The 21,290-nt window shown below is 41.8% G+C and overlaps 1 protein-coding gene across 3 annotated transcripts; it reads left to right on the top strand.

Moving 5' to 3' along the window:
- Positions 1-3,976: 3,976 nt before the first annotated feature.
- On the top strand, positions 3,977-17,649 carry LOC119743473. 3 transcript variants are annotated; one of them, XM_038219883.1, is made up of 3 exons: positions 3,977-4,033; positions 6,712-6,914; positions 15,747-17,649. In XM_038219883.1, the coding sequence occupies exon 3, from the start codon at positions 15,802-15,804 to the stop codon at positions 17,191-17,193; it is 1,392 nt and encodes a 463-aa protein (XP_038075811.1). In that variant the 5' UTR covers positions 3,977-4,033; positions 6,712-6,914; positions 15,747-15,801; the 3' UTR covers positions 17,194-17,649. The 3 variants fall into 3 exon arrangements, with proteins under 3 accessions (XP_038075811.1, XP_038075813.1, XP_038075810.1); XM_038219885.1 differs by lacking the exon at positions 3,977-4,033 and having other exon boundaries at positions 6,679-6,914; XM_038219882.1 differs by lacking the exons at positions 3,977-4,033; positions 6,712-6,914 and adding an exon at positions 12,906-13,141.
- The last annotated feature ends 3,641 nt before the right edge of the window (positions 17,650-21,290 follow it).

The following is a 21,290-nucleotide window of genomic DNA, read 5'->3' as shown; positions in this document are numbered from 1 at the left end:
CCAAGTGGTACATACCAAATACATGGTATCGGTCGGCAAAAAAACCCAATAATTGAATATGGTTTTACAAAAGGTGTGCGCGGCCACTTTTTGTACGTGCGTTAGCAACGCAATCTAGTTACGAGACCAGAAAGTGTTTTCTCAAAATGTAGTGTTGCCACGGAGCAAAAACTTCCACATGTTAGTTGTTATGAACCCTACCGACGATTATAAGCAATATTGGGCAAGTTCGAACAAGGACCTGTGGTTAACTAGTAGTTGGTTCGTGACGTACCTAGCACATGCGCACTGAAGTTGAAGTGCCAACGACTCTAGTCGAACTATTGTCATGTCAACGATCGTCAACAAAAGGGGCGAACAGATACACAAATCATACGCTCACGAATCTACTGGCATGAAAAACTATAACAATTTCAATTGTCCCGCGCTGTCCCACAATGCACTGGGAGAAATGAACTCAACGTGGCAAACACTTGGTAGTGCACTGCATTGTGAATCGTCCGAATCGACTGCCAAATTCTATAATTAAAGAGGAAATCTGATCAACTCATGTTGATATTAAAACAAAAACTAAGACACGATGATAGTATGTTTTACGAATGTGCATTGTGTTGGACGTAATGTGGGAATACGGGAAAAGCGACATGAATTGTCTAAACTTTCGAGAGTGCCGCTTTAAGCGAGTTCTGCATCCGTGCAGAGCCTCATCACCACACATGAGTTGGACGAAAACGCGTGCTACAGAATACAAATAATACATTTTTGTGAGTGCAATGGTAAGAATAATTTCATGAGGTGACAGATGGCCGAGTGAAATGGAACATTTCAACTGTCACCGAATGAAATTATTCTTTCCATTGCACGAACGTGAAACATTCATTACTTGTTTTATATAACACCTGAATAAATCCTTGTCATCTGATTGGTTGACTTTTAATAGCCAATTTATTCAGGTTAAAAACTGTTTAAAAGTTCGACAAGTTCATCATGTTTTATTAATGCAACTGACTGTTCAACAGGTTGAGAATAATGAGAACAATCATATTCAATTGATCTCGATTTAAAACAGCGCCGCTACCAGCAGCAGTGACACCGTGCAATGGAAGTTCTATTCACCATGTATTTGTCTTTGATGATCTCCTCGTATGAAAGAATAATAATAACAACAAAAACTACTTACAGATATAGATTTAACCTCCTAAAGAAGGAGGGAAGTTGCCTACAACCTTGTTTGCGTGATTATGGCGTACCGATATGTACCTGAAGTAAACGGGGATCGACCTTTTGTAGCGACACCACAACCAGGGCAGCAAATTCCACGGCCAATGAATGAGAATATTTGTGAGCATGCCGGTTAATGGTGACTTAGGCCTAAATGTGGCAAACTAGGCCACTTATCAGCTGTTGGGGGTTTTGATTTTCCGTTCTGTGGACCTTCAAGTTCAAATAAAAGAGAGGGTCGCAGTCAAGTTGCATGCAGCGTGTCTCCATTACTCCTTCTTAGCCCCTGGATAAATCTAGGAACCCGTTGTGGCTCAGGCCTCAGCACCCCACTTACCACCATCGTGGTTTACTACAGTAATAACAAGGAGCACGCAATCTGTGGTCTGTACAAAACCTTAGAGGCCTGTGTTCAATTCACTTCAAGAGAAAAGGGAGATTACCAAACAGATACGCTTTGATTTAATTTTTTTTTATACTTTAGCCTCAGTCGAGACTCCAAGGCTAACATTGGACTGGGCCTAAGTACCAGTTGACTCATTATGTTTGTTAATATACCACGGCCACCTCAATCTGTCAAGTGGTATATAGCAATTATTTCCCCCGCTCAAAGCCCTACCGATTATTTTGCTCCATACAGAGAACATGTCTCTCAACGAAGGACAAGGTGCATCTTTAGTAATTTGTTTTGTCGCCCTGAGAACAGACTTGGTCACTGCTACATTTTTTCCCTTTAAAATCCACACAGAAAAAGAGAAATTACAAAAAACCCAGGAGCACATGTATATCATTCATTTATTTATACATTCATATTTATTTCCACTTAACAAATGCGAACGGCAAAGGTTAAGACACTGATTTAAATAAACATGAGATTAAGTGGCTCAAGCAAGCAAGCTTGCCTCAACCTGCCGCATATGTTCCACTAGTGCATCGCATTTTGCGGACGTGCGAGAAACACTATTTGTGTATTGGCGTTGTTTGTATTATGTGTCACACGCACGAGTACCGTACATTGAATAGACACGGCTGGAAATACGTATGCGTATGCCACAAAATGTCCGCCGCGTCCTTTTCTCGGGAACGGAAACTTTAGGTTTGTTTCCTTTCAACCAGACCTTTGAAATAGAATAAGTAAACAACCCAATAATATTTTGGGGGTTTTCGGGCCATAATACACCTTTAAATAGTCCGCTGCTCTACGAAGAAAAGTGTTGTCGTGTAAACGTAGCGTGGAGATTTTGTTTCACGAGCTATACGAGATCACAGTATATAGATATCAAATGATGTTGATTCAACAGTGTAAAAACACTGTAAAATGTCATCTTGTTTTTCTAATTTCACGGCTTTCGTATAACCAGAAATACGATAATACCTCTTTTATCCATTCGGATCGGCCCAATTTGCTTCTGTGTATGGGAATGCTTCAGGGAGAATCTCGGATCATGTCAGCGTACTAATTCCCGACTATTATTACACTCAGACAGAGAGAACCACTGATTTCCCCTTGGGACGAGGAAGCTGATTAGTAGATCTCATAATCTATTGCAGTTCAACGTGATTGACTGAAAAAACGTTGATGGCATTTTACATGCTATAAATCTGTTCAGGCCAAATTCGGGAAACAAAATGTTGCCAAATCCAGTGGAATGGGCTTAAGCACAAAAATCAAAAAGATTATCTGTTTTCTCTGTATTATTTCCCTGGATCAGTGGTGACCACTGACCTGTGATGTCACGTGAAATACATCAATACGTCAAGCAACGTACACGACTTTTAGTTCGAACGGGTAGGGATATATACTAAGGCTAATAATTTGTGTCAAGTTAGCGCTCTTATTCCAGGTACTCATCAACAAGGGCGGATCCAGAACACAATTGTTTGGGGGCCAAAAAAAAATGTTGGTCCCCAAAAAGTGTGTCCAAACAAATTGACGGCGTGGGGTTTGGGGCCCGCTTGAGGTCCCCGAAAATTCTTGGGATTCTAGATGCTCTGTGGTGAGATCTAAGGCAATTTCTGACCACTTTAACCATGTTTGTTTTTTTAGGAAAAGATGGTGGTTTACTCATTGCTTGCCTTTATTGCGAAATCATATTAAAAAAATGGATTCGGTTTGGGGTTTTTTTTTGGGGGGGGGGGGGCATGGCCCCCTTTGGCCCCCATCCCCTGGATCCGCCCGTGCTCAGCAAAGGTATATTTATGGTTGGTATGTTGCTTTTGCCAAATTAGGTCCCAAACTCAGGGTAAGTCGAGCGACCGAGTCCTGTATTCGGTTCACAGTTTCCAAGCTAATAGCCTGATAAACACTGACGTCGTAGTTCAGTAGCTAGATGCAGAATTGCCCGATTGATAAAAAGATTTTCCATTCAATGCGCAAAATAGGCCATGTGAATGGTTCTGCATTCCTCAGTGTTGATATAGCGCTACAGTGGATGGACACAATGCCTCTCACGGCGTATCTATTGTGAGAGGGCCACTATAATTCAAAAGAAAGAAAAAATTGTCGGGAAAAAAATATTCCACAGGGCAAGGTTCGTGGCTTTATTGTGTTGGAGCGCCCATCCACCCGTTGCTAGGAAATGCACGCTAGCGCATGTAGTGTTTATCAACTCTATCATTTTTGAGCATCTAGCGGACAGACTTCATTGGGTTGTCACTGGCTATATCATTTTCAATGTGTGTTGAACAGCAATTCGAGGCAGCGAGTTTCAAAGTTGGTCATAATAAGCATGGCTTCGTGAAGAACACTGAATTCCCTGCCCCCGTATTTTGTGGAACTCTATTTAAACTTCAGAGCCTCTCCGTTTTTAAGGTAAGTTTTACCACATGGGTGCTTCATGTGTGGACCGCGCAATGGACCTTATTCACAAGGAAGCCATTTTGGTCGTGTTCCCTGAATGCATTTTATAAATTGTGAACTGATGAATGCGATGGTGCCAGACAATTAATGCATTCTAGTTTCGCTTTTTTTTTAAATGTGGCATAAAACATTAGGGTATGTTTAATCACAAATTTTAAATTGTTCATCAGAGCAGACTGGTATTAATAATAATTATTCAATGACGGTATCCTATACGTGGCATCACAGTATACGTTTCCCTACCCTGTTTTACGTAAGAACATAAAGCTAGAAAAAAAAATGATATTAATAATCCATGGTGTTGAAGTGTACATTTCGGCATATTTTACTTCTCAAAGTAATCCTTTCTGAATTCGTCGGTCTTGGATGGCAGGTTAAAGAGACAGTTGAAGTGGAAGCCACATGTTGAAGCCGATACACAGAGAGCCATATCTGTATTCACCGTCTGTCTTTTATTTGCATTCCAATTGAGGCAGAAGTGTTAATGCGATCATTAATTTAATTTCAAAACCTTGAAAAAAAGGTAATATGTAAGTTGCAAGCATCTTTGACAAAATTGATGGGCAGTGAACAAAAGAAATAATGGGTGGCTGTTATGGTTCCAGGCCAGTAAATCGGTCCAAAATTGCCTACACCGACCAAATCACGATTTGCATGCCTTCAAATTCTTCGGTATTTGAGCATATTGTGGGTCATGAAATTGAGGGCTTGTAAAACATAACACGTTTTACAAGCCCTCGATCAAGTTCATGGCCCAAAATGTGCTCAAATACCGAAGAATTTGAGGGCATGGACATAATTGGTGCAAGCCGTGCAAAGGGTATAGAATGTGAGCTTATATAGTTACGTGCAAATTGGATGAAATTGGGGTCCTAAAAGCGCTCTATTTTGCAATGGAGTGTAGGTATCGTTTTTCAAAATGGCGATTGGCTTCAGGACTATTTTAAGGGGTGATCATCTTCGGATGAAACTGTCTCCTAAAAGTCATCAGTTAACCCCCGAAAATTTAAAGAAAATGAAAGATGATGAAATCAGCTTTATTTTGATGTGTGTCTCGAACACCTTGGAGAGTTGTGAGTATTGAAGTTGGGGCGTTTATCACTGGGGTCTATGGCAGCTAATTTACTGGTCGGCAACCTTATACGCCTGCACTCGAAGGCACTTAATAATTACAAAAAAATGAGGCTTTACTACACCGCCCTCTCGCGATTGCCTCGGCCATAGTAACGAGACGCAAATTCGCAGAAGAGGCCAAGGGTCCTGTTTACCTGCCCTGTTGGGATGAAGAGGTTCATCTTCTTGGGTATAATTGTTCACGTAACATATTAAAGAAAGGAAATGCTATGTTTTCGCCTTGTACCAATCATGACGATTTCTTGGGATCGACTACCATCGAGTTTGTATCATTTTTTCCCCACTGAAGTCATATTAATGTTATGATCAGTTAATACCGTAGGCGACATAGTTCACTTCGCATGAAAAAAATGCGGTCAAACCACAGCATTCTAGATCATACAACACCAAACAAACTACCAAAAAAAATCAATATCGTATCGTGTTCCTTATTGTTCATTTCAATGTCTGTGCACATTCAACAGAGTCTGTCCATCATCAATACTTAACACTTACCGCCATAGGGCCTACAGAAAGACTTATCGGATCGATTTTAGTCTTCTTGTTAGCCGTGGGTTTCTATCAGATGTTTTCTTTAACTGGATATTTGAGCCTTTACAGATTTCTTTCGGTCGATTTAGAGCGATTTCAGGAAAGTTCTTTGTTCTCCTAAAAGGTATCGATGATACAGTTTGCGTTTCGCAAAAATAAAGTCGACTGGAACAAATTGCCCCGGCTGTCAGTGTATACAGTTTGGGCTTGTCCCATTTACCTATATTATGAGGTATGGCAGAAACAATGATTTGGGTAAAGTAAAACCAAACAGCGCCCTCCTATTGTGTCCGCCATTATGTCAGCCTGCTAGAAAAGTTCTAGTCCCACCCTCTTTGTTTTTGCTAAGCAAACACTCTAAGTATAAATAAATGCTCAACAGTTTCTATTTTTTTCCGCTAAAACTATTTTCTGTCAATAAGAAGAAAGAATACACGCAGCTTTAGACAAAGGATACATTATTTAAGTTATTAAATTTCCTTTGCCATTCGAAATACCTTAAAGCAATCAATCAATCAAACAACCAACCCAACAAACAAACAAGCAAAAACCCACTAAGTTGTCCATGACAATTTATAAACTCTGCCTGCGATGATTTTCCGGAGACATTTGTTATCGCGATATCAGCATAAACACTATTGTACCTAGTTTAAAACGAACATCTTTTCCTGTTATAATAGTAGTTTATTAACCGGGAAATCAAGACGGCTAGAACAGTAGTAACAGACTGAAGACTGTCCAATTTAAACTGAGTGTCAATAACTAAGTAGAATTTCCTGGACTGATTTGGAGCGTTCACTTATTCGGTTGGGACATGTAACAGACTGCTCCAGGCATCTAATGATTTTTTTCTGCCAATTGACACCACTTCAGAGCCGTGCTTTCTGTTTTGCGATCACTGCGCTTTTTTGTTGTAGCCGCTGTGGGTTATTAATTAACCATTTCATCACCTCAAACACCCGCAGGGCACGGCATTGATTCGGCCCAAGCCGAGCACCGTCCGCACCGGTCGCCTAGCACCGGGGGATCACCGCGTCTGACACCGCCCAGGCTGCTCACTAGTTGCCCGGTCGGCCGTCGTATCGCACGCAGTGTGGATGCCTCTGACGATCAAGAGACAGCGAAACATTAAAAAAGCTAAATCATCCTTCACCTCGTGATTATTATGGTGAGTTGCAGTTTACTATATGCTATAAATATTTCACGGATTCTTAGTTTTCATTTATTAATGATTCCATTATTTTGATAAAAGACAATAATGACTAGCTATTTTGAAGGTTGGGCCACCGAACGATACCCATACCATGCCCATACCCATGGCTCATGGCAACATGATCAGACATTCGTTTACAAACTCAAAAAGTACCAGCTTAACCAAAATTAAAAAAACACCGGAAGAGAAATCAGTGCGAGGGTCGGTGCTGGTTTTGACATTGACATGTTTCTGCGGAGAAATTACGAAGTGCTATTCATTTAAAAACTGACTTTGTGACTTATGATGGCCGATTGGGTTCAGTAAATAGGCCCAGAATTGCCTACGTTGGCCAAATCACGATTTGTATGCCCTCAATTTCTTTGCTATTAGAGCATTTTGTGGACCATGAACTTGAAAGTTAGTTTAAAAAAGATAAGTGGAAGCAGTGCACAGGAGTGTGAGCTCGTATTTCTGTGAAATTCGGATGAAATTGGGCCCCTATTTGCAATGGAGCGCAGACGTCATTTTACCAAAATGGCGATGGGCCACAGGACTACTTTTAGGGGTGATCATCATTGGATGGAATTTTCTACTAAAGTCATCAGATTACTCTACCCAAAAATTGAACAGAAAATGAAAGATGATGAAATAATAAGTTTTATTTTGATGACATGGGTGTCTCAAAAACCTTGGAGAGTTGTGAGTATTTGTAATAAATTTTGGAAGTACGCGTAATTATGACGGAGGTCTATGGAGTCGATTTGCACCCCTCACTATTTTTGTGGTCGGATATTGAGCATTAATCGGCACGAGTAAGTTTGTCTGTTCCTTTGTTTGTACGGTCGGTTAGTTGTCGGTTGGTTGGTTGTCGGTTAAGTGGTCGGTCAGTTGGTTGGTCAATCAGTTTGGTCGGTACTGGTTGGTCGTTTTGTCGGTCGGTTGTTTGGTAGTCGGTTTGTTGATTGACAGTAGGTTGCTTGGCTTTCGGTTGTGTGTCTTGGTTGTCGGTTGGTCGGTCCGGATAATTGTCAGCTAGTCTATCTGTTTGGCCGGTACCAGTTGATCGTTTAGTCTGTCGGTTGGTTGGCAGTCGGTTGGTTGTTTGGTAGTCGTTGGTTTTCTGTTGGTGTTCATTCACATCGTTGGTCTTTCTGTTGGTCGGTCGGAGTTGTCAGTTAGTCTTCTCTGTTTGACAGATACAGGTCTGTCTGTTTGTCGGTTAGTTAGCTTTCAACGGTCTGTGGTGGTTTACGCTTTCGGTTTGGATGGTCGGTTGAATTGTAAATTGACTTACTAACCGGTCCATGGTGTTGCAACTTACAACGGCAGATTCAGAGGTTTACTTAAATGCTTCATATTTTTTCTTTTGATTTATTGAATTTCTAGCCAATTTTCATTTTCTTCCACTTTAGTAGCTCACTATCTTCACCTTAATAAACCAGGCATTCCGATGTAATTTGAAGGAATGTTATAATGATTGAAAATCATTGATTGCGACCAGGCTTTGAACAAACAAAAACCTCCCACCCAGAGCTCTCTTCTTAATTAATTTCTCCACAAGACCAACAAAGACGGGAACGTGTTGAAGCGGAGCAAACACCGCCAACTAATGGGTGATTCTTTTCGTGTCTCCCCACCAAGATCGGTCGATCGCACTGGCAAACACTGTGGAGTTTATTCGCCAAACATCCAACACATTTCGAAGTTGCAAATCGATACATTAGTAATATCAGCTTCATAGCTCCGGATCCAACTGACGATGTGCAAACATATATCTTTCGGGTCCCGCCTTACTTTCAATTTAAGGTACAAAAATAAACAGGTGTACGTGTCACCTAAGTTTACGAAACAGTGCGCTTACAATTAAACAATTACACCGACATGAGGCTATCATTGTGCAGTACCATATCATTTTCACGCAAAGTTACAAGTGATTTTATGTTTTCGAAATGTTTAAGAAGGATTCTTCCTGGATCCCAAGCTACTCTGTGGTCTGTACTCCTGCCAACATTGTTTTAAATAATGAATGACGAAATATCTACACAAAAATTACACTGGAAACGGTTTTCCAAAATTGCTCTTTTAAAAAGTAAACTTCCACATCACTTGTCTTTGAAGTTCACATAATGCTTTATGCATTCCAACAATGGAGGCATATCTTAAAGGAATTATAGAAACACTTATATATCTGATCGTGGATATGAAACTTACTTCCGACAGTGAAATATATCAATAGGGGCCTGTGCATAATTTTTTTTTTGGTTGTGATAAAACACATTCTCAAAAGCGCACTGCATAATTATGGCAGATTATCCCAGATGCATGATGGAATTTCAAGAGAGAAAACAGTGAAGAAATGTTCCGGCTTTTCCCAATTTTTTTCTGATCCCGGTGAGGTTCCAGAGCAGTAAATAGACTGCCATATACCTCAGTGGTAATTACGCACACTTCCCAAAATTGTTCAAAATACTCACAACTCTCCACTCGGTGGTTGAGACACACATCAAATTAAAGATTATTCCACCATCTTTCATTTTCCGTTAATTTTTTTTTTTAGAGTTAACCAATGACTTTTGGGAGAAAATTCCATCCAAAGATGATCACCCCTAAAAGCAGTCCTGATGCCCATCGCCATTTTAAAAACGGACGCCTACGCTCCTTTGCAAAATAAAGCCATTTTGGGGCCTAATTTCATCAAAATTCTACATTTATACGAGCTCGCAGTCCTCTGCACGGCTTCCAACATTTTTTTTTATACAAATCCTCAAGTTCACGGCCCTCAAAATGCTCTAATACCTGAGAATTTGAGGGCATGCAAATCCTGATTTGGCCGGCGTAGGCAATTTGAGTCTATTTACAGGCCGCACCATTTAAGCCACTTGCAAAATCGGTTAGGCCCTAATCACTGACCGACTGTCACTTTCGACTAGTCTCATTAGCCTGGTTAAGATAGTCGGGCAGTGATGTCGTATAACACTATCCCGTCAAGACATTGAATGGGCATTTTGTGCGCTCTTACCTAGTTTACGTTATAAAGAGAAACACTGGACTGATTTTTGTTTTCAAGAAAATCCACAGAAGTAGGTGGGGAGAATCGCAAAGATTGACCACTGCCTTTGCATAAATTCCACGCACAACCTGTTAATAGTGCGTATATGAAACGTCATAGAAACGAGCTGGATGGGGTAGGAAGCTATATAATGATGTCTGTCCAAAACAAATTTTCTCAGTCCTTAAAAACATACCGTCTATTAAACGCAAGATATCCGCACCTCCTCTTTAGCCACGGTCATTAATAACCTAATGATATTATCAAGCATCGCACACAATCCTAGAAATTTGCTATCAGAGGCGTGCGCCTGACAACGCAAACAACGCTTATCTACAAGCATAATGAGCGCCCGGCACAATCACCGACAACAAAACTGAACTTTGATCGAATGTAATTAATCTGATTCCAAATGATTATTCCTACAAAAGCATTCTGCTGTCACTGTTTTTCATTCCGATGACTTTCAAAGTTGAGATAATTTTTTTTCACAATTCAAAGGAAACTCCTTGCGCAAATCGATTTTCAATCGACTGATGCTAAGTAAAGATTGTACTTATACAGATAAGCGAACTAACGAAAATTAATCCAAAAACTCATTTTAACCAGGTGTAATGCTCGTGGAAAGGGAAAGGGCTAAGTTTTTTAAGCTCGGGCAGGAACTTCTATACATGTCAAAATATGTGCAGTGTTGATATAGTATCACAAATCCCTATAAATCTGGGTGTTAATCTAAAGTATGTTGTTCCATATGTGCCATCGGCGTCGCAGTTTTGGGCGTCGCATTTTTAAGCTCTGGCGCAGGGATCATTTTAATAGATTTCATGCAAGACTTTCGTGCAAGACGGCCAGAGCTTATTGTACATCGCTCCATCGTCGGCTCCATCTCCGATTCGGCTCACGAGATTTTAGCTCCCTTAGGGTTGCAGCGAGCACCTTCACACCTTGTTATTAAATCAAAAGTACTCTGTATAGCCAGAGGTAAACCTGTAGATAATGCTGGGGAAATTTCGGGGTGGGGGACTAGACGTAAGAGAGTAAAGCAGCGCCCGTTTCTTCACTATGGCTTGTTTTCTTTGATTAAACAAAATATTGTGCAAATGAGAACATCATGAACTGCGGCCGGCGTCCAAACAGCCTATATCTTGGAAACACTCAGTTGCAACGTGCACTGCTATACTGCACCCATGATCCCACACTCCGATGTGAAAACACGTCCTAACTGGGGTAACAGGCTGCACAAAACTTTGACTACAGACAATGCGTTTTCATGTAACCTTCAGAGTTAATCGTGTTTTTAGGCGAGAAATTGAAAGTTCATTCAAGATACACATTACATTTATGTTGCGTTGGTTGCAAAGCCTTATTATGGTATTAGTTATGTGCAGTTCTTCGCAGCTGCATTAAATGGACACTAGGTCCTGGAACAGCCCAATTGGGCTACAAAACGCGCTTTGAACGAGATTATGTTATTCGGAAAGAACATTTGAAACTAGGATACAATCATCCACACAACTTTCCTTTAAAAACTGGGCGTTTTTGTGTTATTTCTGTAGCCTATTATGCGTGCGAGAACGAATTTCGGGGTCCACTTTTGCGACCCCATAAATTCGACCTGTTTTGATGATATAGTTTTGATTTCATTCGTAAAGTGTTCGTAAAGTGCCTTTTGCGGACGTTGAAGAAACCACATTTTTTTTTTTGCATTGGTGATTTGTCACCCCTGTTCCCGAGACACACAATGTGTATATCGTACACTGTATGAGAACGACACGAAAAAGGTATTCGTACTCCGTCGTGTCCGATGTAAGCAACATGGGGATTTTTCCTCTTTTCTCGGGAACGGTAAGACATTAGGTTGGTTTCCTTTCAACCACATGTTTGAAATAGGATAAGTAATCAATCCAAAACATGAAATTTTCAGGGATTTCAGGACCTATAGTGCCCCTTTAATTGAAAATCCAAATCGACCATGCCCGCTAGGCAACTAACCTAAACATGGCAAGAACTTTTTATCTCTCGGTTGAATGAAATTGTAAACAATAATGGCCGACTCTGAGCACTGAACTCAGTTCAAGTCGACATGATTGACTCCGTGTAAACTCAGTTCAAGTCCAACTTGGTTTAACTGCACCCCAACGAATATACTGTGCTGATTACTCTTATCATCGTGATGTTAACTGTGCACACAGAGGTCGGCTGGAACTGAGACTAACCGTCAACCAGACATGATTGGATTTCATCAGTTGCCAATGTAAACGTATCCAATGTCAATGATTACATTGCCCACGCACGCTGAGCTGAGCGAGACTGTTATGTGCTAATATTGTAACAGCTCTCGAGATCATAGACTTGACCTCGTGTGACCCTGCGACAGTAGACAGGGTAAACATCCTGCATGCCACTCACGCTCGTGACGCGGAGAGGAGAATCAGAGCGACCTCTGTTGACTGAAATAGTGGGGAAAACATCGTACATGATAATCCATTGGATTGGATTATTTTGACTCTAAAGATGGTGGTTCACAAAGGGAACCTCATGGGAAATCAATTTTTATTATTAATATTATTATTATTATTTTTTTTTTTTTTTATTGTTAGTATTTTATTATCTCCCAATCGGTACCTGAATCGTCAGTGGCTGGCTTTGGTTATCTGCAAAAAAATATACACTACTCTTGCGTGCGAGAGCATTGATTAACTTGTGTAAATTTGCTCAAGGTATCGGCAAACCTCAGAAAACTGTCTAAAAAACATGCATTGACTCACTGAATAGCAACCATCACTTGTTTACCGTTCGTCGCCAGAGGGCGTTCCGTATTGCGAAGCGGAGGGAGCGTGACGAATAACAACAACCCTGTCCTTGCTTCCCCATAAAAGATAGGGTCATTATTTTGACCCCTTAGGCATGCCATACTGTCTTCTGCATAGACACACGTACACGCGTCTTGCAACATCCGGCATGTTGGAAGGTCCAGTTGCAAGCCAAGCCCTGTTTTTCGCGCTGGAATTTAGATGCTCTTTCTGCCTGTAGTTCGGTACAAATTACACATCAAACTAGGATTCTACGTTTGTGAGGCTTTGTCTGATTTACTTCAATCATATTGACAGAAAACCCCCAAAGATGACAGTCTTAAGGAAAGCGAGGATCGGTAAGTGAAAGCGCTTTGTTAATGCCATTGGGAGACTACCGCAAATCGGGTGGATGTAGGATGTACGCCACTACTAGCAATTAATAAGAAACCAAATGTATTTCAATATGATGTCCTCTTGGAAATGATCTATCAATGGTTTCCCACATCAGCATCATTTGACCAACAATATTTGCGTAAGACAGGCATGAAAGATGACTGGTTTTATAAGATTATTGGGATTTGATTTCCATTGGTCTCTGACATGTCCGAGTCTTAAGATTTCAAAGGTTTTATCAGTCTTTTGTAAAATTGTGTCTGAAACAGTGCGACTTCCTTCTTATTCCTCCAAAGTCCATCCTTTGTCTGCATGCAATTGATTGCATTAAAGCGTCCCAAATCAAATCGTTTTTCCCACTTTTGTCCCTTCATTTGGCGTTGTACGACGGTCATGACGGTGGTTTCAATGGAATATGTTCTATAATTATTTTCAGATACTCATTATCTTTGCTCCATGTTTTGATTAAGGATTTAGGGGGCAGAAATCTGATTTTATTAGTTATTAGCAGTTCTACGGCCGTTCGTCATTGTATTGCTTTGTTGGTTTTTATGCTGTTTTGTATACAGTCATTTGCTCAAGTGTGCAATGACGGGCCTCAGTGCGCTGGTAACGAACAACTCTCTTATCCTGAGAATCTGAGATACCTTTAAAAGACGAAATTCGAGCCAGCACACCCAGTTTTTGACAAAACCGCAGTGAATTGGCACAATATGTAGTACATGTGCACGTTGGTCGACAAATTGTCATAATAATTTATAGATTTGTTGGCGCTTCGCACCGTGCACGTACGTCTGGGGCAACTTCGTCCCCAGGGTGTCGAGCAGTACGCGCCCATCACTACCTGCTCTCTCACCCTGGTATTGGATCATTTGCATGTGCAAGATTTTTGAACACGTATACAAATGAGGAATGGTCTGGTGCCTGCATGTGCGTTACATTATAGCGCTTGTTTTTGTATGCTGTGTCTTGGGTAAAAACAGAGTCAATTCGTCGCAGCACGAGCACGGCGTGAGTTACGAAAACACGATTTATATAATTAAACTGTTACGATCTTATCGAAACAACATGCAGTATGACATTTCATATTAATATCAACAAATGTGATGCGATCCAGCTACATGAGTCGTTTGTCGGAGATTTTCATTTGGAGATACAGGCCAAAATAAGGCCACTTCATCACATCACTTCATCACATCTCTTGGTGTTCCGACTTCCATAATTTTTTAACTAAAGATAGAATCAGCATGCGGTTTTCACAGCAGTAATGCTGAGATTGTGCTCTTTTCAAATCTGTAATTAAAAAAAATTGACCGGGGTCGACCAAGTACATGTACACCAAGTACACGATAAAAATCCATTTCTAGCCAATTGCGGTATCGAATCAGGATACATGAAGAAAGTTTCCTATCCAGGGCTAACTATTGGAAACGCGGTTGGAAATAAACTAAGCACTGGGGACGAGGCTGCGTCTGGGGTGATTTATCTGAAGTGATGTAACCTTTGCCCCTCAAGGTTAGAAACGTCTCCAGAAAATTGTTAGCATTCTTCAGGTAGTTGGCTTCTACCCCCCGGAGTTGCGTCAGCGAGCTTCGGGGAAGAGGCAACGGCCTGGCATACACTGGACGTGCTGAGACTGTCCCTGGGCTAGTTTTTCCACTGTCACATGTTTGCTCTGTACAAATCGACACAGATCTTCCGTGCTGAAAATGTCTGTGCACATGTGCAACTCACCTGAGCGTAAAGTCTCACAGTTTAAAGTGCAAGTGCATGAGGCCGGGAATGATATTTATTATAGACTCCTCTGGAAATTACACTGCGTATTTTTCTGTGTTCAATTTAGTTCTGATCGACTTCTGAACTAACTTCAGAAGACGACGTTACTTTCAGCTCGATCATAGCAGGCTAGGTGAGGTCATATAGAAACTTTTCTCGAGTGATGAAATTATCTTTGAGTTCCATAAGTTTAAAAGTAGTCCTGTCATAATACGTACGGTTCCGCCTGGAGGTGTGTTGTACGCAACCCCATCTTGCCACAAGATTTGGCAAACATACCCCAGGAGGTTGTGTGTTGATCAATGGAGAATATTCGGACTTTTAAATTGCTTTAGTCCATTTTTACAGAAAAAAAACCTTTAATTTGATCGTCGTCGGGAATCTGGTGGAGAATATTGGGACTTTTAAATTACTTTGGTCCACTTTTACAGAAAAAAAACCCTTTAATTTGATTGTCGTCGGGAATCTGGACGTGCTATTAGAGAGAAATAAACGATTGTGACTCGGGGTCGGGACCCCGGCCAATTGGAGGTTGTAGTATAATGAGTGACGCAAAGTGTGTATGGGGCGCCGTTGAGACAATAAATACCACCCGGCTGTGTCACCCGTCATCATGTAAAATGTGCAGTATGTGTAAAATGTGACTGTAACGAAAAAGAAAGTTGCGTACATGGTAAACCGAGGCTTTGAATGTCTCAGTGAATGAAACACAGATCGATGGGTACCGTGGCAAAACGTTGATCAAGGAGTAAAATTCGAGAAGTAAAAGTCATTATTTTCTTTTTGTTTCAGAAATCGGCTTCATGCAAATGAGGCAACTACGTTTGAACTCTGACCCCACCACGCCATGATCCAGGACAGTGTCCAGACGGCAAACGTTGGGGGCGCTATGGTGAAGGCCATCAACCGCAAACCCCGGGCTTTCCAGACCCCCGGCGAGAAGTCCTACAGCCTCGACGCCCACGAGACCCGCCTGAGGGAACGCCTACTGCTCGTCAACCGCTTCGAGGACGCCCGGCTGGAGCGCCTCCAGCGGCAGATCGCGTCCAACGAGCGCGCCAACATCGGCCGGATTCTGCGCAGGAAGGACCACATGCGCGTCACGCTCATCAACATCGCCAGCAACAAGCGCAAGATCCGGTCCAACGTCGGCGACTTCGAGCGCCGGCTGAAGAACGGCACCAACTCGCCCGTGTTCGCGCTGGAGCTAGAACGCATCCGGCGGAAGGAGCAGGAACTCTCGGGGCTCTCCCGGCGGCTGCAGGCGCCCAACTCGCAGCTCCTTGCGGCGCATGTGCACGACGAGCTGCGCAGCATCGAGTCGAGACTCGATACCAATCCCAGTCGGCTCGTTACCTCGCAGGCGCCCTCTGTTGCCGAAACTCATACTCCTGGTCAACCACACAAGAAACATGATCCTGTAACTGAAACCAGCCACCAGCCAAGCGAACAAACCGACACCATGCCGATTAACGACATGGATGACCGCCTGAACGAAGTGCACGCTAAAATGAGCCAAGCGAATATATCCAAGCCAAACAATTCAGATTTGCTACATGGCAATCAGGATCGTAACTTTCCCGTCACATTGCCTGCAGATTTGGAACAACCGAAAACACATCCAACAGAATCCCACAATCGCATTAACCCAGTGTCGAATTCGGAAACACCAGTGCAGCTCAAAGACGTACCGGAAAACACCGTCGTCGCGGTGGAAATGCCCGTTCGCGAACTGCCGCCGCTTAGAGCCACCACCAAGAGCAAGAAGCAGAGATACCTGGCACTCATGCAGCAGAAACTCAGCAGGACCGCCAATCACCGAGGAGGGGAGCCGGAGATCAGCAACAGCGCCCTCCAGAGGGAGAGGCACGCCAAGAAGAGGGTTGCCGAGCTGAAGGTCAAGACACGGGAGGACATTCAGGGCAGACGGACTGCGGACTCGGACGACTCCCTAGGGAGCATCAAGCAGCAGGAAGCGGTTACCAGGCTGCAGGCTACCAGGAAGGGCTCAATCCTGCCCAGCGTCGGGGAAGAACCCGAGAGGAGTCGAGCGAGAGCCCGCGAGAACGCACGCGCTCTCGCGAGAAAACGACGGCAGCAGAGACTGGCCACCGACTCGGCAGCTACGGGCAGCGTCTCGCTGCCCCCGCTGCGTATTGATTTGGACGTCCTGAAGGAATTGAAGGAATCTCGACTGAGACACCGGAACCAGTCTCACAAACTGCCCAAGTTGCCTTGAAATACAGCCGGTCTCATGTGCGATTATAAACAAAAAGACCTCCGATTTTTAAGACTTCTTAATAGTGTAAAATCTGTCGCTATTTCTGTAGCTGACGTTATTACGAATGTTTGAAAACTGTGACATCGTGTCAGTGCCGAATGGAATGCAAGTACAGTTTTCTCTAATGTTAGCAAAAGCAAAGATGAGACACTCAGGCATGAATAAGCCCGAGAAAACCCATGTAAATTTGTCTTAACAATATGAAAAGCCACATATCGATATCACGGAAACACTGTAATAGTCAACGTACATTTTGTAGACAGCTGTAACTCTGAACTTTAAAAGAGGTTGACTGGGTTTGGACTGGCAAGCCATTTTGTTACACTGCCCTCCCGTGTCAAAAAAATGGTGTTCATTTTTTTAAACGTTCAATGACCAGGTTTAATCTGACTATGCAGAAGTTGAGGACATGAAGCTAAAAGAGGGCGGTTTTGAAAATTGGTTTCGTAAAGGCTGACAAGGCTTGCCATATGACAAACTTCTAAAAATAAGAAAGCAATTCGTGTTTATTTGGTGGTGCATGCACGGGGGTTCGGGAGAAAATGCCGCCATTTTCTTGCCGATTATTAATTCAGCCTTATCGTTCCGTCCAAAATATGCGGTAGTTAAATTGCGTTTATCATTACTATTGTAGACTATAGGTATTACAATAGAGTAGGACAGTTATATTCATTTGTATCATTAAAAACAACAAATTTCGTACTAAAAACATGACATTTTCCGAGTCCAAGTACATGGATGACCACAGCATCAATATCGTAGCGGATGATGGATGTAGACCTACCTGGACTGCATGGCTGCTATATGCTTATGCTGCATATGCACCTTGATGCCACCAATCCGCCATCTTGTTACACCAAAATATCAACCTTGACCTAGGATGCATGTACATGTATTGATCTGCTGTTGAGGTTTTTATGATACTAACAATTCATATTTTCGCGCCGCCTTATAACTCTGAAGAAGAAAATCGCCAATACCAACTAGGTCTACTACTCTTTAAAAAAAACAATCGTGCTTTTACTGCGCTTGCGTCGTGGGTGAGCCAAGATGGCGGCGGTGGCTTCATTGCGTAGGCATGGTCAGCCAGGTCAGTGATGTAGACACGTACAATGTGATATGAGGTTAGGTATCCAGTCCAGAATTGTACCCACTGATCTCCATCATTTCTCCATGTAACAAGTTCGGGATAGTTCGTTTGCCATTCCGAGCTGTACAACAAAAGTGAAGATACGCACTGGTTCCCGCTCCCTCCATTCGAAAGTAGGGAGGGAACCAGTCTCAACCACTCAAATTATTCAAAACAAATTTTAAGGGCCCGTGAATTGAATATTTCAGGAACATATTTTGCGCAACTTTGTTAATCCTTTTCAATGTATGAAACCTGTGTAACATCCCTTTTTTGTTATTTTTTTTACTGAAAAGTGCACTTCTTTAAAACTTTTCCGGACAACTGAGGGCGCTGTTGCTGTGATGTCATTTCAGGAAGACACTGTTCAGTTTAGGGGTTTTCTGTTCAAACTGTGAACCCAAATATTTGTTCATTGAAAACATTTGTGAGAGAAGTCTGCTTATTGGCTTATTGCCACGTACTGACACAACAACGAATCACTAAAAAAAAAAGAAAATTTGGGACATCGAAATATCCAAACTTCTGGCAACTTTTGGTGATGAAACTAGTTGTAACATTGATGTTTCTGCCTGAAATGACATCACAGTTTTGCTCAGGATTATGAAAATTCGCATTAGCATAAAAACCAAAAAGGCACCAAAATACCCTTGAAAAATGGCAAACAAACAGTTAAGAATAGGGATAAAGGGGACACAAAGGTGCGTTTTCAAGGATTGCATTAAAAAATACATTGCATGGGCCCTTTAGGATAGCGTCATCTAACGTATAATCAATATTTTCTAAATAGAAGTTAAATATACTGAATCTATTTTGTTGCCATTTTAGTTTCTTGAAAAAAAAAATTCGTCAAGTTAAAAGTGTACGTCAATAAATCTTTCTACACAATATATTGTTCATGGAGTAGTGATATGGCGACAGTTACTTCACTTCTAACAGGCAATGGGCTTTCCAGAAATGTGTAGATCAGTGATTGTACTGACGATTGCAGAGTGCACACTTCCAAAACCCAAATTAATGCGCGCGACTGCTCATTAATATTAAAAAAAAGAAAAGGAAACCCAACTTCAAAGAATGAGTATGGACAGACGATATGTTTACTGAAAGCGTAATTTCTGTGCTTTTCAATTATACTATGTTTACGTTTTCTGAGTCATGCATCAGTGATCATCATTGTCTTGAAAACTGGATGCAAAAATGCAGTTGGTTCACTTTCATCAAAAAAAAAACACTACGGAAATGTCTGTGAAATGGCTTGAATGTTAATCCTCGGGAAAATGGCACATTTTTTTGAACGTGGCTCGGTCAAAACGAGAAATTCATGACGAACAATAAAATCCAGTTTTGAAACCAACCCGACTTTTTTTTTGGGGGGGGGGGTTCTTTTTATGCACTCGTGTCTTCTTCTTGAATACTTATTCTCATGCACACCATGCCTATTGTGTTTGACATGAAAGTGAACCAACTGCAATTTTGCATCAAAATCTCATGACAGTGGCGCTCAGTGATGCATGACCCTGGAAATGTAAACAAGGTATCATTGAAAAGCATAGAGATTACGCTTTCAGATGATAACAGTTTTATAGCCAGTAAACATTTAGTCTGTCTATACTGGTTCTTCAAAGTTGGGTTTCCTTTTTATTGAAACACCCTGTATTTTGTGATCCCACAGGTAATTTTGAATAAGAGGTCCTTGCGGCCTACACTTGGGGCATTTTGTAAAACATTTTCAGGAGATCAAGCATTTATAACTTGTGGCTACCAACTTGGGCGATTTCGTCCACAAAAAAATCTTAACTATTTCCCGTGGGGTGGGGGGGGGGTGGGGGGGGGGCTACATTTAGACCTTGGCCTAGAGATTGGCAACCATTTTAGGGGCGTTTTGGGGAAGGGGAATAACACAAATTGAGCCGGTTACCACTAATAAAATTGAAAAGAAAATTGTCCAGGGGGTCGAAATCTTTAATTTCAAGCGAAAAAAACCTCGCCGCCTTGCTCTTGAGCGTCACCAGGCGGCGCTGTCTCTGTCCGATTTTGTGTTGTTTTCTTTGAGTGCGTAACCTGCAGTGCGCACCTAAATCTTTCAAGCGAAGAGAAGTGGGGAAATTGTTATGGCGCCCTCTGTGATCACCAAAAAAAACTATGTGATTTTTCGGCGAAACGTGCGTCATGTCTATTTTGGGGTTTCCTGTTCTGTCTGGAGAAAAACCGCACATCAATTGACCCTATCTGTGCGTCATGATGCATTGTGTCTTATGTATAAGTTTCTGATTTAAAATCTGTAAAAAAAATTTTAAAGTAAGAAGTTGAGATCAATGTAGCAGCAAACTACATGAAAGAAATTACTATTAAAAATGGTCAAATCAAAGCGGGAAAAAAATGCGGAGTTTAAATTAGTTTGATTTATCATGGATGAACAGTGTGTTAGTCAATTACCAATCCGGGTATTAATAAAAGAAATAATTTTTAAAAATACATGAATGTGAATTTCATGAAATCAGGCAAAGATGCGCCTCGTCGACAGCGCCCTCTTGCGTAAAAAATATTGATTTTATTCAATCGCATCGATCCTCGGGAAAGGCCTAAGTGGAATTAAGCAAATAAAAAAAACTCTACAATGTCGACACAGTAGTACACACACATGCTGATTGTGTACACAAACACCGTGGGAAAAAAACCAATTCTCACCGTACAGTTGGTCGATTTTCAGGAATGGATTTACACCACTGATCCCGGTATTTTGAACGGGGTTACTCAGGTGGAAATGTTTTCGACGCCCCCACTGAATCATCCTTGACTTTGTAACAAGCAGTTGATATAAACACCCAGACGGGTGTATTTTTATTACAGGCTTGTTGAATGGATATTAAAGGATAATCATTTTGGCAATCGGGAGTGCTTTTGTTGTACTAGCTAGGGGGTTCGC

Source organism: Patiria miniata, unplaced genomic scaffold, assembly GCF_015706575.1.
Source record: "Patiria miniata isolate m_02_andy unplaced genomic scaffold, ASM1570657v1 HiC_scaffold_6, whole genome shotgun sequence".
Classification (NCBI taxonomy): domain Eukaryota; kingdom Metazoa; phylum Echinodermata; class Asteroidea; order Valvatida; family Asterinidae; genus Patiria; species Patiria miniata.
Note: the sequence above shows the minus strand (reverse complement) of the source record. Positions and strands in the feature narration are given on the sequence as shown.